The following is a 20554-nucleotide window of genomic DNA, read 5'->3' on the forward strand; positions in this document are numbered from 1 at the left end:
AACTATGTTGTGCATCTAGTTAAAAACTTACCTTATGCCTAATATTTTGAAACTGAATCCTGGCTCAGTTGGTTAGACATTTGCTTATAGGTTAGAGAATACGTTTCAGGACAAAATTCCAGTGCCTTAGCATTCCTTACCGTAATCATTTGAAACAATGTTAACTGCAGGGGAGAGGCAATGTTAAAAGAAGTTATGCAAGTAGTAGAAGACAAGATGATGATGATGTCATCCACTGAGTCGAATCCGACCATCGGAGATTCTATGAATTAGCACTCTCCAAGTTGTTCTGTTCCACACTGCCCCTTTAGTTGTTGCAGGGTGAGGGTGGTGTCTGTTTCAATGGTGTCTAACCAACGAGTCCTCTGGCAACCTGGTATTCTTGTACCACTGATGATTCCCAGCATGATTACCACAAGATGTGAACCTCAAGAACTCGCCATTGTTCTCATACTTATGCCCAACCCTTATCTCATATCTCTACAGGGTTGGGTATGAAGTGAGATGAATCTTAACAGCAAGATTTTATGACTGGATGCCGTTCCTGATGTTGACCTCATAAGAGGAGTGAATGAGATGAAATGAGTGACGTGATGTATGATAGCAGGAAGGGAGAGCGTGAAAACCAGTGCCGGCGCATAGCCTACTCCTGTCGAAGGGAGAGCGTGAAAACCAGTGCCGGTGCATAGCCTACTCCTGTCGAATAGCACCAAGGGGTCTGTTCAAGACTCAGTGTCTCGATCCAACAGACAAACCACTATCAATAACGTCATATACCTTCACTCCAAATGAACAAATGATTTGGAATTGAATCCAGGCTTTTGGCAAGCAATCTAGTAGATCATGACCACCAGACAGGCTGCCATTGTCCTCATACATCAAAAGAAAATGTAAAATGGAAACCATTGCCATTTACAGCTAGAAACAAGCCAACCATTTAATACACTCTTGTGATCATCCTCTGAAGAGAAATCCTGGCTACAGGCCCAAGAAACCTTACTGATGGTCCCCAGGGTGAAGGAAATGCCACCTGAATCCATAAAGCAGCATCTGTTCTCCATGTTAGGAGCAGCTGCCTCCTATTGCTAGGCAGCAGCAGTGTAGGTGAATGTAAGATGGATGAACACCTAGGTGTCAACAGTAAGGACATTATGACTGCGGAGGAGAAGGCAATGGTAAACCACTCCTATATTATTACCAAGAAAATTCTGTAGAAAGAAGACAAGAAACACAGTAAATGCACAGAAGAAGAAAAGTCCAATTGATTTAATAAAGAAGGTTTGGAAGGAAAGTAGTGCAATACAGGTATCCTACCGCGTAGGATACAAGAAGGCATTGTTGTTCTCAGCATGTCTAGAGGATTGACATAGCCATCTAGTACGCTCAGCGTCACTAGTGCAGTATCTGCAGATGGGAAAATGTATAGTTGTGATCTGGTAGTTTACACCCTAAGTGATGTTTACAAAGAGTGAGCAGCATGCACAGATTTAGATTGAGGTTGCGTGTTGCAGAAACCTGATAGAATGTTATGTCTGTCTCTGAGAAGTCTGTAGCAATGAAAAACCAAAATGAAAACCCCATGTCACAACAGCGCTGATGGGCTTCAGCTACCAAGTGACTGCTGCCCAGCCCAAAGTCCGCAGATCACGAGGTAATGCGTGGTCAGCGCAACGAATCCTCTCGGCTTTCTAGACCGGGGCCGCTGTCACACCATCAGATAGCTCCCCTATTGTTCTCGTGTAGATTGCATAGACCTCTAATCAATGCTCAAATTCAGGTAAAAGTCCCTGACCTGGCCAGGAATTGACCCTGGGACCTCTAGGTAGCAGGCAGGCTCACTACCTCTAGACAGTGGGGCTGAACTGTAGCGATTAAGCCATGTTATATTGGATTGTGGCCTGTTAAATATTAGCCTTCCAACAAGAATGTTATAGTGTGGAGGATGCCCTTTACTTGGTCTGACCCAAACACTGCAGGAGGTGGATCAGTGACTGACAACAAGAGGGTTAGCCACTGGGATAGGAACAACCCACGCCACGGTATTTCACCGTATGCCTGAGTGCTGCAAAATTGCATGCCACTAGGTTCCCCATCACCTTATCCATGTTCAAAAATGGATGTATACACCCTTGCAAGTGACCATTTGGCCCATTACAACGTGGAAGGTCTGGACAGAATCATCACTATGGACAGAATATGGGCTCAAACTGAAATGTTAGTCCAGTGAATGATGTGATTGGTGTTCTACTCCATTGATAGTTCAGTTCCTCTAGGCCAGACCGTGAATGCTGTGTACTTCCATCTGTTCTTGGAATATTGCCTACATCCCGCTCTGTGGTAGAAGCAGCGGCATTTTGAAGTGCATCTACTCTTTTTCCTGTATGACAGTGCCCACTGTCACAATGCTGCTCCAATGTAAGACTTACCTCAGTGATGGAGGTGGTTGTTATTTGCTATTTTGATCTCTTAATCAAACTCAAGAAACAACAGAGGGGACAGTGTTTCCCCACCATAGACATCATCTGGCAAGTAGTAGAACACTCTACCAGCGACATCACCTCAGGATGAGGATACAGTTTACTTAGGGACATCAACAAAAACAGCACTATGGTTCTCCAGTGGTGTAGTAGCAGGTTATAAATATGGCTGGGAATTACACTGAAGAGATGTAACAATTTGTAGGTGTCATGTATGGATGTGTTATCACCACTTTGTTTGCCTCGTATATGTGTATATACAGGGTGATACAAAACAACACTGACAACTCTTAGTGTGTTGATCATATCATATATTTAAAGAGGGGGCTGATGTCAAGATGTACAGAGTCATGGGGCATTAAAATTTGACAACACTTTGGTATGATAGTGAGCATACATTCCATATTTTGTCAAGAAATATCAACAACCCAACAAGAGAATCACATCACACATTAAATGACAAAAGTGGTTCAATTTGTTGACCTCCAACTTGATTACAGAGCCTATGTTGGTAGTGGAACTCATGGTCAAAGATGTTTGGGGTACTATTGAGGGCATGGTGTACAAGACTCCTGTTTCATCAAAGGAGGACCTTCTCACATAAACCTACACAGTGACCAAAATGCTGTGCACACAGCCGCGCATCTTCAAACACAAGCGCCGTTCTCTGCATGCCTGATGTAGGCTCTCTAATCAAGTTGGAGGTCAGCAATTCAAACCCCTTTTATAATTTAATGTATGATGTTATGTTCATGTTGGGTTGGTAGAAGTTTCATTATAAAATATGGAATGAATTCCCACAGTCATCTCTGAAATGTTGCCAAATTTTGACTCCCCACACACCATGCATTTTAGAATATCAGTCCCCTCTTGAAATATGATCACTTTGCTGTCCCACACAATATACTAAGCAACTGTTGGTGTTGTTTTGAATCAACCTCTATATGTGACATGTTATAGAGAAAAAAAGAAGTATATGACCCTCGGTGGGTGCTGATGCTCACCTCTGCTTGATGAAGCTTGAAAGCAAAAGGATGGCAGTGTCTACAGATAAGACATTTTTCCTTGTTCCTTTATTTCATATTTTATCCTTTTTTTCTCCTTGTTATCCCTCTGTCCATAGTAATCTGTTTTTATCCTCTATATGGGAGTTAACTGGCATTTTCACTGGCTTCTTACCAAGGTGGCCACAGTTTGAATCCTGGCTGGTTCATGTGGGATTTTTGAAATGAAAAGGTCATGTCCCTGATGTTCATATTTCATGTAAAACTGGGCATCATGTGGCTATGATCATAATATCAATAGTCTTATAGAACTACAAACTTTATTGTTCCTATCTTCCTTGTTTCCTGCCTATATACTCGTAGTTATTGTTCCTTTTCTATTACATATTATACTAGTTTTATATAAGAATAATGTGGTTACTTTATTCTTCTCTCTTTTTTCCCTACATAATAAACTTTTACATACTAGGAATATTTTTGAATGTTTTGATGTCTGTAACACAGGTGTTAACACACATATTAACATTTTCAACCATCTTGTTGAAAAGTTATGTTGACAATGTAATATATGTGAAATATTCTTTTCATACAGTTATACGATGATGCACAGAGCGCCATCATGTTCACGGCTGGTCCTAAACGAAGCATCAGCCGAGTAAGCACTCGAGAACGTATGACCTCGGCTGGTTCTGCGTCCAGCATCAACACAGGAAGTCTGGCACATTCTCTACATAGAGTAGGTTCTGTGACATCTGTTCTCAGGCGACTGTTCTCACGAGATGGCTCTAGTGCAGGCAACATTGTCACTGCAACTACGGGAACCACCATGGATGGAGGTAAGATAAAATGTCAGTCTTTGCTATGTTATACAGTATATTCATTTTTTCTGTAGTCTTTAATCATCAATGCTTCTTTTATCCAATTATTATTGAATGCATGTGTAACTACTAGTTTTATATTCATAAGAAAGAACACGACAGATTTAGCGAGAGTTAATACAATGGCCAGTCAGATGGTACCTATTGGCTGTTAGATGACAGAGTTGCTAGTGTGTGGTTCTGGTATCTCCCAAGATGTAAAATACTGTGCTCAACCAGTCAAAAATAATGTTCAAGTATTCATACTATGAGAGAGGAGGGTTTGTGAAAATATAGCACATGATATTAATTTGTGAAGGGGAACTTAGTTCTATATACATTTCCATTTATTTAGAAACAACATTGGAAGTTGGAAGTGCTTCCACGTGGCGACCAAGTGACGAGGTATGGTACCGTGAGCTCCGACCATTATCCCTAGTATTTCAATTTCCTGAAGGTGGTATTTAGATTTGTAGTAAGGGATAGTGGGTTTGTATTTTTTAAATCTTTTCTAGATTAACCTCTTCTGGCTGACCGGTATGGTGCTCGAACCTGACAGTCAGATCTAAGATGAATCCGTGAGAACTGTTGTCTTTAAAGGCTATGATGTCAGTTCTCTGCGAACGTCCATTTATGGCTAGTCCGTGTACCTCCTTGTGTACATTGAATCCCTTCTTTCTCCATATGCTATATGTGTGGTGATTCAGAAGGGTTTAAGTTTACTTTCAGTGAAATTATAGATGTTTTATTATGGTACATTACTAGTTTTTCATCATCAATTTCCCTCATTCAGATCCTGCTGGAGCTAGTTTTTGACCTTAGTCAATCCAGTTAACTGTATTAATACATGGTTAATGTAGTTGATAAGTTGTGTTGAATAAATTGCACTTATTGATATTATTTTATACATATTTTCAAAATTACTCTTTAAAAAGAATTTAAAATCATTTCCACTAGTGCTGGTTTGTATCAAGTGTGAAGTTGTCTCTAGATAAATAAAAGCAAGTCGTTTTTCTCAGTTGTTTCAGGAACTCCAAGAATACCAGTGAGTAACAGTTCTGCAAGTTTGCACTCCAAATTTCTGGGTGGTGGCAGCATGAGGATTGCTGAAGTGATAGAGGAAGTGGATGAACAATCGACTGTGACCTCTATGAGACCTCCTGATCTGCGACCTAACGTTAGAACCATCTTCCCTGGTAATAATCCTCAACCTATCCACACGGGTCCTCCGCCTGCATCAGCCCCTGTAGATGTTCCAGCTCGTCCCACAAACCAGCACCTGCACATCACGCCTCTTTCTTCATCTGCCCCTGCTTCAGCTAACATGGTGCTTCCTCCTCCCGTCTCGCCCGCTCCATCAAGTGTGGCCTACACGGAGGTATTGTCTGTCAAAAGTGCTCCTGGGTTTGGTGCAGACAATGCTGGTATGAGTGTCAGCCGAATGGGGTCGCAAGGTGATGCTCAGAGTGCTATAGAAGTGGGGAGAGATGACGTGGTCAGCATCGGTGGTTCCAGTACCACTAGTTCTGAAGACGAATTCTCTAGACTTAAATCAATGAGGGAGAAGGAAAGAAAACAAAAATTTATCCAAAGGATTGCTCGCTCAATTAGTGCCCAGCAAGCAAGTGGAGGGGACTTAGATAATGAACACTTATTGATGGACGAAATGACTGTGAACTCTAGAACAGGACTCATTTCTTCACCAAGATCCAGTGTGTTTAGCGATGCTAATGTATGACGGTGAATTACCTCCTAGAATAATTATGACTGATTTATCTGAACAAATAAAAATCTCATAACACAGTATGATAGAACACAAACAGATTGTGATGGAATGTTTATGGAGTATTTGTGCGTGATGTTTTATGAAAGTGTAATGTATGACAATGAGTTGCTGCACTATGAGGAAACTATTTATAAATATTATATTGAAGTGGTACACGTGTAAAAATCATCAACTTAATCTAAGGAAATCATTCTTTTCTTTCTTTGTGTAACTTCTGTACATTATTTAAGGGGTCTGGTGTATGTTACAATCTTCAATAATTGGTCATCTTAAATATCTTTTATCTCAGCCCATACTACATGTAAAACAATGGATTTTTCATACAAAAAATGTTACTTGTTTACAATCCAATCGTATATTTCAGACCAGACATAGAGATTATAAAACTCTGCAATTAATTATAAAATTGTGTTTTTTTTACATGACAATATTAGTCATTTATAGCTGGTCCATACATACATACATACCCCATGTCATTCCATCTTAAGTGATGCTGTTAACATCTGGTGCCCCTTGTCTAGAGCAGCTGTCCGTTGTGGATTTTCTGTCACAGATACAAAAACTATATATTTCCAAAATGAGACATTTTCATTTCATGTTACTTTAATACATCAGATAAAGTTTCTTTGTTTGGAGATAAATCCTGTCAAAATAACTGTCAACCCTAGGCATATGATTTTGGTTAGTTTTGTAGATATTACATAAGAAAGAAAAATCATTTATGTGGGAGACAGGTTTGAAAAATATAGTCTATGGGAAATTAGTGTTAGTTTTTGCTGACATCCACTATCACACTGACTGTTAAAACTCGGTACCTTGTTTTTTTTTAATAACATTGAAACTAATTGCAGATAAAAAAAGAAAAATATCATTAGAATGTGTTGTTATAGTTGGGCTATAAATGAAAAAAGTAGTTTTGTGACATTGAGTGAAGGTTGCAACATATACAATTTCTGTTAAAGCAAATCCATAATTAATTTTTAGGAATAAATGCTATGAAAATCTTAATATACATTTTAAACCTTTATCTATCACAAGTAATTTTCCATCCAACAACTTTGCTGAATCACCATCTGTGATAGAGATACTTGTTATATTCAAACTTGCAATTCCTCAAGTCCTATCAGGAACCTAATTTCATTGCCTTCAAAGAAGTAAAAAAAAAATATTTTATTTTATTTTATGATAGCTGCTGAACTAGCTCAGGCTATGTTCATTTTCTCTTACCAGTGCAGAATCTTCAAGAAAGTTGCATGAATTGATACAGGTTTTTCTAGAATTTGATCCTGGGAAGTAATTGGTATTCATGATATATCTTCGGCTAAGAAATTATTTTTTCTGTAAACAAAATATTGTGTTCTTTACATATGTACCACTTCATTTCTTGTATATCTGTCAGATTTTAGTATGCTTGACCAAATTAGGTGACAATGTCTGTGAAAATCCAGTGCAAATGTGTAAAGTTAGTGCTGTTCCCAGTCTCAAAAATAGCATTTCTACTTTATTATGCTAAATTGCAATCTAATCTCATAGTGAGAGTCGATGGTGCTTCCGTAAGAATGAACGATAAGAGTGTTCCGCTGGAAAGACAGATCTGAAATAACTAATTCTAATAAATAGTACAAGAGAGTTTTGGTAATGTCAAGAATGTACATAACAACGATTTCTATGTCCCACAATACTTGTGAAATGATTAAAATACGCAATGTGTGGTAACTTTTGATAAGCACAATTGAAGACTGAGAACATTACGCTTATGAATGAACATTCAATGTGTGGCACACTTAGAGGGTTAGCTGACTGACTGAAAGTTACGAATTTGTTATTTCATCATCAGCTAAACAGACTTTTCATTCATGTTTTGTTGATATGTACCAGAGGATCAGAATGATTATTGGAAGTAGTATGATTTTGTATAGAGAGTGTAATGAGAAAGAAATTTGCATTTTGAAGTGGAAAATTAACCCTAATTAGAAAGCAGACTGAGCACTTAATATTAAATATCTGGTTTAATATTATTGTGTTCATGTGATCTTTATCTGCACTACATGATAGGTCAGAACTTTTTGATGTTAGATTATATATTTTCTTTAAATGACACTGCACATATTTTTTCAGTAATATTGGCTTTGTGAATATAGAATACAGTATTGTGAGACGACTTTCCAGCAGGAGGATATAGCTTTGTTACTTAATGTATCTGTTAAGTTTCTTCCCAGTCTGCAGGCAGACTGTCGAGGTAAATGTGGTGATTTAAGATATTCTGTTAATGTAGTAGAAATGTGTATATATATATATTTGAGTTTTAACAACATTGTGAGATCCCATAGTATTATTTAGCATTAATCATTCCAGTTTCTCTATTTTTATCTCTGTTATCTTTCAGACAGTTAATTTGTAAATAAATATTTTTGCAAATTCTGATATTATAATAATCTACCCTTGACTTGTAAAACCTCATGCTTGTTTCCCCGTTTCTAACTCAGATTGTATCTTGATTCATCAAGTTAACTGACAGTTAAAAAAAGTTGGCTTCCCTTAAGTACAAGAACTATTGAAAAGTGATAATTTTCAGAAAGTTATTTTCATACAAGGTGAGATGAGTGAGTTAGGAGACTGAATTTTGAAACAATATGCAAATGGTAACCTGTATTTTTCCGATTCTCCCTTAAATTTACAACATATTTACATTCCTTAAAGAAATGTTCCCCTTTTAATTTTAAAAATAGTATTTTACTATAGTCAGTCGTGAAGTAACATGGATAATGTTGATAATTCAGCTCCATTTTATGTCTGAATTAAGTTAGCAGCATTCAGTGTTTTAATTGGCGAATACTTAATAAAGACCAAACGATGCTTATCCTGGCATGTTGCTTTGCTAATTAACTAATTATGATTATCAACCTCTCTAGATTTCTTCAGGAAAAAACTGAAAACTAATCTTGTAAGGTAATTCCGGTAGAGTTGCCGCACTTTTTATCTCTTTTGTTATCTCTCGGCAGAATTACCTTAAAAATTATTGCAAATTGATAGAGCATAAATTGAAAACATGTACATTAACAGAGAAGAGCAAAACCTTGATAATTGAAAGTAAGTGGGAGAAAGGAGACGATAAAAGAATTGTTGCAACAGCGGCATCTCTCCCCGGTACCCAGTATAGATGCAGACTTTGCTCGGGATAGATGCCGCAAATAAAATAATTAATAACAAAATCGAATTTAAGCTAATTTCTTCACTGTTAATATAACTAAACATTAGAACATACTACAAGACAATTATATCTCTATAATTTAATCATTCAATGGCAAAAAAAATCTAATTCATTATTTACAACATTAAATGAAACACATTTTAATTTCAATTTACTATGAATGTGCATGTGCAATGGATTCCTCCCTGTGTTATATAAAGAAAGCATCAAAATCAAATTCTGTCCCAACACAATGATTTGAAAACATGCCTGAAACAGGATTCTTGAATAAAAAACTGATATTTATCCTCTTACAAGTTCATACAGATTGTTTCTTAGGACTTTGTTCTCTAGCACTTTTGTTGCCACAGTCTACACATCTGTCGTTATATGCGCAGGAAGATTCGTGCACCAACTGGTTGCAGCTCAAACACTGGATCCAGTCATCCTTTTTAGAATATGAATTTGACTTCGGTAATTATTGAAGTACGTAGCTATATCTGCTGGACACAGTGAGCCTTTTCCCAGATTTCCTGACTCCATTCTTCGTTTCAGTGTTCGTGCTGGAATTCCACAGTATCATTCTGCCTCCCTGATCAGTATTTCGTTTGCTTTCAGTCTTTTAACAGTCTCTCTTAAATTTTGCTCTTTCCATTGAGGCCTTTTAACGGTGCCCTTACTTTTATACTGAGTGGGCATGTCATAAATTTTTATTTCTGAAAATAATAAGATAATGAAAGCAATAAACATATGTTATGTATTTTAAGAATCGTGAGACGATAAAATATTCAAATATATATTCAAATAAAATACCGGTATCCTCTAAATAGTATTGAATGTTTGTAGATCGCTTTTAGAATCTGATAGCAACGAGATATCTCAGCCGGATTGTTCTGCGGCAACTCTCCCAATTATCAGGTAGAGACACCACACCCTCCTGTTGTCGTACCTCAAGGCTATCATGGCCCAAAATAAGCTTACTGTCAACTACAGTTATGCTTCTGACTTCTACTGTACTAAAAATGGCTGGTTTAAGCATTTCAAACCAACTTAATATACAATAAATGAACACAAGAAAAATGAATACAAGATATCGGCTATAAGTGGCGTAATATAAAAGCAATTTTCATTACACCCACAGACAGTAGTCCTGCCTTAGAGACTGAAAAACCATACACACTGACATCTAGCTGTAACGATGGGAACCTTTGTCTACAGTGTATGTGGCATCTGTACCGGAGCGACATCTGTACCGGATTTACCTTATGTGAATTTCATTTTCATGCAAAGCACATTACTGAGCTTTCTTTTCCCCCTCATCAGGATCTACCAATTAATCAATAAGAACACCAGCATTAATTATCCGAGGTATGGATGATTCTAGTTGTATATTGACTCACCATGTGCAGCTGCTGTAGTAGCATTATCTGCAGCACCAGGCTGGCTGCTGAGTGGGGTGATGTAATGGTAATATGCGAGACTGATAAATGAAGTCACTTTATTGACTTTGACAAGAGTTTAGTGGCGTTGCCATCACTCTAGTGACACATTTATTTTGTGATTGCAGTTTCTATGTGAATGCTTTTGGTATAATGTTGTTTAAAAAATATTTACATTAGAACAATGGGTTTTCATTGTGAAGTGCTATGCAAATTATTCATGTGTTAAGGAGTTTCTATTTCAGTTCATTCACAGACCTCCTGGTGTCCAGTTTCCAATTAGGAATATGGCACATATTATAGTGAAAAACTTCCGCACCATCAGGTCTGTTTTGAGCAAAAAAAAAAAAAGGAAGTAGGAGATGAACTATGTTAACATAGGAAAAGCCGAATGAAATCTCATCCCTGTTGGAAAGAAGCCCCTCTAAATCTCTGTTGCATTCTGGAGCCACCAATTTAAGTAACTGTGATTATATCATGTGGGGATGTTGAAAGGAAAAATGTACACTAACAACTCTCACAGAAGAGAAAAGATACAGGAGAACATTCGGCAAGTTGTATCAAACAAATTCCCTGAGTGTCTGCAAACCTTTCTAGGGGTGCGAAATGCATTTAATAGCTGAGGGATATCACATTGAGCATCTCCTTTAATGCCAGGTAATCTTCAAGCTCTTAGTTTCACCAGAAATAGATTTCTACAACTGTTATTTGACATTAAGTGGCACACAGATATGGCATGCATTTTATTGGCCAACAGATGAGTATCAATACAGCAACTTACTGCAGCTTGAGGGATGCTGTTGTACAGTTATATAATAAAGTCTCTAAAAGAGCCCACCTGATTTGTCCATTCAACACATTGTGGTGTGAGAGATGAAAGATTATAGTGCCTGGTTGGTTGATATATCTGTTAAGTTTCCTCTTAGTCTGCTGCAGTCTGCAGTTTTGTACATCTGTCAGTTCCAAAAATGTGCTATAACTAGACCTGATATGTGCTGTTGGGCTAATGCCATGTCAAGGAAACAAGGTGAAACTCTTTAAATTTTGAAGTTTGATGACCTATGTTATCACTAGTTCACTTACAAGATATTGCTTGGTTTAGAAGAGAAGGAGTAATATTAACTACTTTTGGTGGTGTTTAAACTTTGCATATAGAAGAATTATTTTTAACTGATAGGGAAGAAGAAATGTGTCTTAGTGGCCAACCAACAGGGATCATTACCAGTTCTTTCCTTTCTCATGTCAATTTCTTAAGTATAAATAGATGAAGTATATGTATGCTTATGCAATAATCATCATCAGCGACAGGGCTGTGTAGATAGAAGTAATGCCATACAGAGGAGACAAGGACAAACATGAAAACACAAAACAACAAACACTTTATCTTCACACACCTTCACTTTCACAGATGATTACTTCCCTGTAAATTTCATTTCTTCAAAATCTGTTCATACCTGGACTTTGATAGCATCCACACACATTTTCAGTCTTGTTGTCGAAAGATCCAGAGAAAAGTTCACCAAACCATTGGAGGTAAGAAAATTAAAGTTATATTGTTCGCGGATGATATATGCTTGTGGGGAGACTCTAAAGAAGATCTTCAAGGACAAATAAACTCCTGGGCAGAATCTGCTAAAGAATATGGACTCATCTTCAGCCAAGAGAAAAGTGAGGTTATGGTCATGAAGAGATACGGGCAACCAATGGGACACATTGAAATGAAGGGGAAACAGCTACAGATGAACCATCAATTCAATTATCTTGGAAGTGTTATCTCTGATACTGGTTCTATAGATAAGGAAATTTCCCACAGAATTCAGGCAGGTAGCAACTTTTACAAAATAGTTAAAGACATAATATGGAACAAGAAAATACCAACAAAATGTAAGAGAGTCATATATGAAACTTATTACGTACCAATCCTGACCTATGGTTGCGAAACATGGACCATGAGAAACAAAGATGTTAGTAGAATCCAGGCAGCAGAAATGAAATTTGTCCGTAGCATGATCAGCAAAACACGGAGGGACAGAGTCCATAATGAGGAAATCCGCAAGCAGGCTCAAGTTGTAAGACTGCAGGACAAAATAACAGTGCAGCGACTGAGATGGTATGGACATATGCGACGCATGGGTGATAACAGATTACCAAAAGAAATGTACGATCTAAAACTTGAAGACAAAAGACCAAGAGGGCGACCAAGACTCAGGTACAAGGACATGGTGAATATTGACATTCAACAGAGAGGACATACTTTGGAAAGCATTGAAGAAGGAGAGAAGTTCAGGGACCGCAACTGGTGGAGAAGCCTCGTTTGCCGACCCATCGCTTAAGATGGAACGACGTGGAATATGATGATGATGATGTCGAAAGCATAAAATAAGAAATGAAGATAAACAATGGAGGAAAGACAATATTCTATTTGCCGTTTCTGCTTTCTCTCACCTGCCGTTATGGTGCTTTATGAATTTGACACAAAATTTTATAAGTATGCATCTGTCCAATATTCTAATATTTATTTTAAGTGAATGCCTCCCACAGGATTCATTTTGTGTTAATCAGAGTGGATTGTAGGTTTTCAGAAAAGTTGTGTCCTGGTATAATATGAAAATAACACCTTTGATGTTTTCATTTATCAAGTTGCCAATGGTGCCTGACAAAAGAGTTCATTCTTTACTTGTTTGATGCTAACTGTTTTTGTAGATGCTTCTGATGTTCCTTACATGAGAGTGGAAAATTTGCACAATTTTTTTTTTCTTGTATTCTTCTAGTTTCTTATAACTTACATGTTAAATAACTGGCTGCCAAGGTTTGATGACGTGTTTGTAGAGAAGAATCAGAACATGTGGAGCACAATTGAGAATTTTATCTCAGGTAAAAGGTGGGATAGTGTGTGTGTGTACCATTCCATCAAATATATGTCTTATGTAGTTTTGTATTTATTTAGATTATCTCATTCCTCAAAAGAGAATTGAGCTACAAGCTGTAAAAATATTATTTACTGATTAGTAACCACATATTAATACAACTGTCACAATTTAAAATCAAATTGTTTAACACATTCAAGATTAGGGTGATGTGAAGTATAACTCATTCCTGTATCAGATTTTAGAGGATATTCTTGTGTATTGTCCTCTGCTTTTTATCAGCTCAGTAGTCACAAATCCTTTAATGATAGCTGAAAATTGTAACTAGTTCTTAAAACCTATTGATAATAATTTAAATATTTAAATTAAAATCAGAACAGATGTGTATTACTAATTATAGAGAATACAAATACAAAGACTTTTGTAATAATAAAATATATTTCAGTATGCTGCATCTTTTATGAATCTGTCAATAGTTGTCATATTGTATTGCACTGATTTCCTTGTTGAATTCATCAGATGATTAGATAGCTCTTCAGCTGTCCTCATAAGGCTGAATTAACCATAAATCAGAGTCAGGACTCCTTGACTCCAGCTTACTATGCCATTGTCATCTGCTATGCTTATAATGCTTCGCCACTTGAGCCAAACACTCATACTCTTCTACTCAGCTCACAGCATTGCATTGATGTCCCCCACTCTCTTCATATCTTCTGTGGGCAGCTATACTCTTAATATCTTCCAACTTAGAGGTTTTCTGTTTAGATACTTAACATGTTCAAATCATTCTACTATTTTGCAAGGAATTTTTTCAGAAACTGTAGTTACTATTTTGCAAATCAACTTCCTGATGACTACTGTTAGAAGATGTGTTGTTTGAGTCATCAGTCCATAGACTGGTTTGATGCAGCTCTCCATGCCACCTTATCCTGTGCTAACCTTTTCATTTCTACGTAACTATTGCATCCTACATCTGCTCTAATCTGTTTGTCATATTCATACCTTGGTCTACCCCTACCGTTCTTGCCACCTACACTTCCTTCAAAAACCAACTGAACAAGTCCTGGGTGTCTTAAGATGTGTCCTATCATTCTATCTCTTCTTCTCTTCAAATTTAGCCAAATCGATCTCCTCTCACCAATTCGATTCAGTATCTCTTCATTCGTGATTCGATCTATCCATCTCACCTTCAGCATTCTTCTGTAACACCACATTTCAAAAGCTTCTATTCTCTTTCTTTCTGAGCTAGTTATTGTCCATGTTTCACTTCCATACAATGCCACGCTCCACACAAAAGTCTTCAAAAACATCTTTCTAATTCCGATATCAAGGTTTGAAGTGAGCAAATTTATTTTCATAAGAAAGCTCTTCCTTGCTTGTGCTAGTCTGCATTTTATGTCCTCCTTACTTCTGCCATCGTTAGTTATTTTACTACCCAAGTAACAATATTCATCTACTTCCTTTAAGACTTCGTTTCCTAATCTAATATTTCCTACATCACCTGCCTTCGTTCGACTGCACTCCATTACTTTTGTTTTGGACTTATTTATTTTCATCTTGTACTCCTTACCATTCAGATAAGGTACACATAAGTAAAAGGTTTTCCTTTTCAGTACAGGCAGAACAACTTCATTCATACAGTGGTGGACACAAACTTTGCAGCTTTGCACACAAATTGGAAAGTTGAGGTCATTATCAACAGCATAAAGCAGCTTATCTGAAGCATCTTTCATGTAAAGTAAATCTGTCAGTAGATGGTTGGCAATTCAACTATTAGCAAACTTCATCATCATCTCCTGTAATTTCTCACATTATATTTTACTGTTGATCTCCTTTCTGGGGATTTATGTGCAGTATAATCTTCATATACAGTGGGAAAATATTATCGTTCAATTTCTTTATTTTCAACCAATGGCAAAAATCAGATTCAACAAAATCTCGTTCAGACAAGAAAGAAGTTCTTGACTCAGAATTGGGTGCAAATGCATCTCTAGAAATAGCATTGAAAAATTACCCTTTGAGATATGAATGGTATAAATCCATGAAATAAAATCCCCATTACTTTCCCGCTCTTACACCTGCAGCGTAGCACATTACAGTATACTATTGTAGCTAACAATCATCTGTGACAATTAGGCATTACTTTTACAGATACTTTTATGCAGAATAATAAAAATAGTCAAAGAGATGAAACACTGTTAATAGTTTAGAACTTGGGAAACCTACCTTATAGGCATGTACAGTATACTGTACAGTATGTTTTTTTTTTTTTTGCTTTACGTCGCACCGACACAGATAGGTCTTATGGCAACGATGGGACAAGGAAGGGCTAGGGGTGGGAAGGAAGCGGCCGTGGCCTTAATTAAGGTACAGCCCCAGCATTTGCCTGGTGTGAAAATGGGAAACCACGGAAAACCATTTTCAGGGCTGCCGACAGTGGGGTTCGAACCTACTATCTCCCGAATACTGGATACTGGCCGCACTTAAGCGACTCCAGCTATCGAGCTCGGTGTACAGTATGTTAGGTTCCTAAGTGTGATACTTATTCAGTCATCAAAACACTTGTAATAATGACAAGGAAAATGCTTGCCTGGCGGAACTAGAAAGGCTATCAAGACTGACATCCTACTAGCATATCTGTGAGAAAAACAACTACGAACTGTTGCTGTTTAGCATGGAAGTGGAAGCAAATGGGAAGGTGTTGCAAGCATCGCAGATGGTGATGGCTATGATAAATGCTAGAGCAAGGAGGTGTTCAACGATTGGTGGTGCCTTACATACAAAGAGCCATAGAAGAAGTGAAGAAATAAACAGAATTTCTGCCCTTCACCTCACCCATAGAACTTATTTAAGGAACTACTAGATTACCATTTCTTCTTTTGACATAAATATGTCTTATGGCTGGGAATCATCCGAAAATTTGTGTAACGTGAAGCGACAAAATGTGTGACGGAAGTGTAACCATAGCAACCGTGCAGCTGTTGATGGATGGCCATGACCAGGAGACATATTTATGATAATTTGGTTTTTGCGAAGGGAAAAGTGGTTTCTTTTTTAAAGGAAGGGTGCTTGATTTGTGCATCAATGTTCCAGTCTTTCTCAAATTTAATATATATTTTACAATGTATGGATTAGTATTTTGTATTGGGCGTTTTGATGTCAGAGTAGGTTTTTTCATGTGAATTCATAACATTACTGGCCTACAACTTCCTTAATTTATTATGTAGTTTTAAAAATGTTTTAGGAGTCCATATCTACTTGAGACTGCAAGAGACAACCAATTAAATTGGAAAATAAATGGAAAAAAATTCATATACTACACTTTTGAACTGTATAAGAATATTTATCGAGACTTCTGATTCTGATATCTATACCTTAGCGATGGTATACTGTTTGTTTTCTGATCAGTTGATGGAAACTGATACAGACGTATTGCTAAATTTGAACAAAATGCAGACAATTTACCACACACAGAATTTGTTGTCTTCCAGTGTTCAGTTTCCAATAAGTTTGTGAATGACTCCATAATCATGTACTGGGATATGAACCATGGCTTCCTCTTATTTGGAAATGACTAATTTCAAGTCTTGTTTCACACTTTCAGATAAAACAGAATAACAAACTGATATGCAAATTTTACAATAAATGCAATAGTTCATGAGCATTTTTTTAAAAATCATGATCATCATAAAATATAGAAATTGAGTTATGCCTATGTGAATTTTTTTTTTTTCTTTTAGTGTAATTAAAATTTGTCAAAACCCACATATCACTTCTTTATATTAGTATTTTAAAACTGAGATAAAGCCAGATCTTTTGAGCCGTTTGGCCTGAGGAGCACTTTATAAATACACCAAAAAGTTTTAAAAATTTTGTTAAATTTTTTAATATCTCAAAAACCATTGTTGATAGAAATTTTAAACTTTGCATTTTGTATAATATTGATACTGACATAAAATGGTCAAAATTATAAGGTGAAAGGATGAAAATTGTAGATTTTAGGATTTCACAGATCTTCAGTCAGTCTTATGTGAGAAGTGAAGGGTATGAAGAAAGCTGGATAAAGACAATAAAAGGGAAGAGAGGAAAAGGTAAGGATGAGTACAGGTAGTAAAAGACTAGGGCCACAGGACAAATGCCCAATGAGAAAAGGGCTCCAACAGGTCGATATAAATAAGGACAAAGAAATGTATCTAGAAGAACTGGGATTGGTGAAGAGAGAGACCATTTGAAGATGGCAGTGTAAAAAGAATAACAAGATAATCCAAAACAAAATAAATACCTACAATGAATATTGTTCAGGACCACACTACCTTCATGTCATTTTGTACACTGTACAACCATAGGAAAGTTTTTTTTATTTTAACAATTCTCTTTATGTTGCATCGACACAGACAGGACTTATGGCAATGATGGGACAGGAAATGCATAGGAGTGGGAAGAAAATGGCCATGGCCTTAATTTACAGCCCTGGCGTTTGCCTGGTGTGAAGATGGGAAACCACGGAAAACCATCTTCAGGGCTGCCGACAGTGGGTTTCGAACCCATTGTCTCCTGGATGCAAGCTCACAGCTGCGCACTCCTAACTATACGGCCAACTCGCCCGGTGTAGGAAAGATTAGTGCCAAGCATAATGACACAGTAAGGCCTGGGAATGAACCAGACACATTTTCTTAACTGGACAATTCTCGTATTACAGTACAGTATCAGTACTACATGACATAATACAGTAGTTAATATACACACTACAAAGTAAGTTACTTACATTCTTCCTTTGAACTGAATCCCATTCTACTCATTAATTTTCTTGAAGGTTCCATGTACATTATGATCCTAATAAAGATCACAGTTGTACCTGTAGCTACTTACTACACAAGTTCTTCTAAAATCTGTAACTTATGATCTGATTACTGTAAAGTATGTTACCTGCATTCTTCAGCAGTTAAACTGTTAGTATTTTGAGTATTTCTAGAATCGATGAGTAGGAAGTTGAGTCACTATCAGTTGTGAGAATAACAGATTTCACTTATCTTTTATCTCAGAAGTACCTACCAATGTGTTAAATCATGTTTCATATTGGCTACTTCAGACATCTTTGATTGTTGTATTGTATCTGAAAGTTTTCCATCCTCCACTCTGAGCGGACAGTGATAATGCCCCCTCTCTGGCCAGGAACATCTTTGACCACCAGTCTTGGTTTTTCTATCTAAAGGAGACTCTATATCGGTGTCAGGTGTGGGAAACCACGAGGGTTGTAAATCAAATAGTCGTAACACTGTGGGGACGAAGTTATAATACACTGCATTCACTAGCAGGCAGTGAACAGCATCAGATGGAGCTTGTGTCGTCATGCAGAACGCCTGAAGCAGTCGATGCAACGAGTGGTGTTGTCTTTGTGACTGAAGTAGGCAAAGTGTTCTGTACACCCAAACTCATGTTAGCAGAAGTAGATGGTGATTGTGGATCAAAATACTGTGGAGTGAGGTAAAAATGCACAGAAATGTCATCAAGGCTTATGTGTTCTCATTGCACACTAGTGCATCAAACTCCTGGTCCCCAGCATGGCTTCTCACATCATAGCATATTGCTGGAATAGTTCACATTAGCAAGCCTTGTTAAACTCCGCATTGCCATTTGACAGACTTGTTTCTGATGATTGACTCGTCACCGACTCACAATCTTATTGTACTGCTTGCTTTCACTCGCGATTGATGCACTCAAGGCTGACTCCAGACTGACTGGTGTGTGCCAGGAGTGCTCTTTATAAAAGCGGATGTTTATATGCTTGATGAATATGGTCCAGTGATATTTTCTCTTATTGCTCTTTGCACACAAATGGAACTTTCTGACCTTACACTTCAAAATGGCTTTCATTAGAAAATATACTTTTCTTCCAGTGTTCCACAATCCATGGAGATTAGCACGTATCAGATGTGTTTTTTTTTTGTACATTGTGTCCATCTGAATTGGCAGAAGATTCTTGTAGTTCTCCCTTTCAGATCATTCTGGACGCTTAGTTCATTGTTGATCAGCTTCTTCTAGGAGCTGCCTTATCATGGGCCTCGATGCTGCCCCCGTCCACATTGTCGCAACTGTGCCATAATTATCATATCATTCTTGCTGACCACCCTGCATTTGACCTTGATTGTCACAACACAAATACTGATATTCAGGATGTAAGGAGTCTCAGTCACACCAAACACTTCAATTATAGTAGTTTGCAAATGAATCAAAACAGAAAAAGAATCCTGTTATAAGTCATAAAACTCCAGGAAATCAGTTCTGCATCTACAGAAATATCATACTTTAATACCTGATGAGACCATCTTTGGTTTTATCTATTCAGTTTTATAATTCTCTTATTGTCCGGCTCCATGGCTAAATAGTTAGCATGCTGGCTTTTGGTCACAGGGGTCCCGGGTTCGATTCCCGGCGGGGTCGGGAATTTTAACCATCATTGGTTAATTTCGCTGGCACGGGGGCTGGGTGTACATGTCGTCTTCATCATCATTTCATCCTCATCACAACATGCAGGTCACCTACAGGTGTCAAGTCAAAAGACCTGCACCTGGCGAGCTGAACTTGTCCTCAGACACTCCCGGCACTAAAAGCCATACACCAGTTTTTATTCTCTTATTATAAGTGGCTTGCAAACTTTTTCATCACATTGATATTGCATGAGTTGCCTGGCCAAGGGAGCACTTGGATGTCTTGACTTACTTGACTTAATTCCTGTTGTTCCTTGTGGAACATAGGGCATCAAAGAAGCATCTCCATCTGATCCTGTTGCCAGCCAACCTCCTCACCTCTCTCCAGGTCTTGCCTTCTTCCATTGCCTCCATGTGTACAGATCTTCGCCACGTTTGTTTGGACCTTCCTCTCCTCCTTTTACCCTGCGGGTTCCAATCCAGTGCCTCTCTCTCAATGGCTTCAT

The 20554-nt window shown here is 37.6% G+C and overlaps 1 protein-coding gene across 1 annotated transcript in view; it reads left to right on the top strand.

Annotated features, from left to right (window-relative positions):
* LOC136871906 (bestrophin-2) overlaps positions 1-9614 on the top strand; it is a 99730-nt gene extending 90116 nt beyond the window's left edge. Inside the window, exons 8-9 of the mRNA XM_068227396.1 lie at positions 4074-4317; positions 5358-9614. Coding sequence (XP_068083497.1) covers positions 4074-4317; positions 5358-6076 — 963 coding nt within the window. The 3' untranslated portion in view covers positions 6077-9614. The remainder of the gene's footprint in view (positions 1-4073; positions 4318-5357) is intronic.
* The last annotated feature ends 10940 nt before the right edge of the window (positions 9615-20554 follow it).

Source organism: Anabrus simplex, chromosome 4 (assembly GCF_040414725.1).
Source record: "Anabrus simplex isolate iqAnaSimp1 chromosome 4, ASM4041472v1, whole genome shotgun sequence".
Taxonomy (NCBI): domain Eukaryota; kingdom Metazoa; phylum Arthropoda; class Insecta; order Orthoptera; family Tettigoniidae; genus Anabrus; species Anabrus simplex.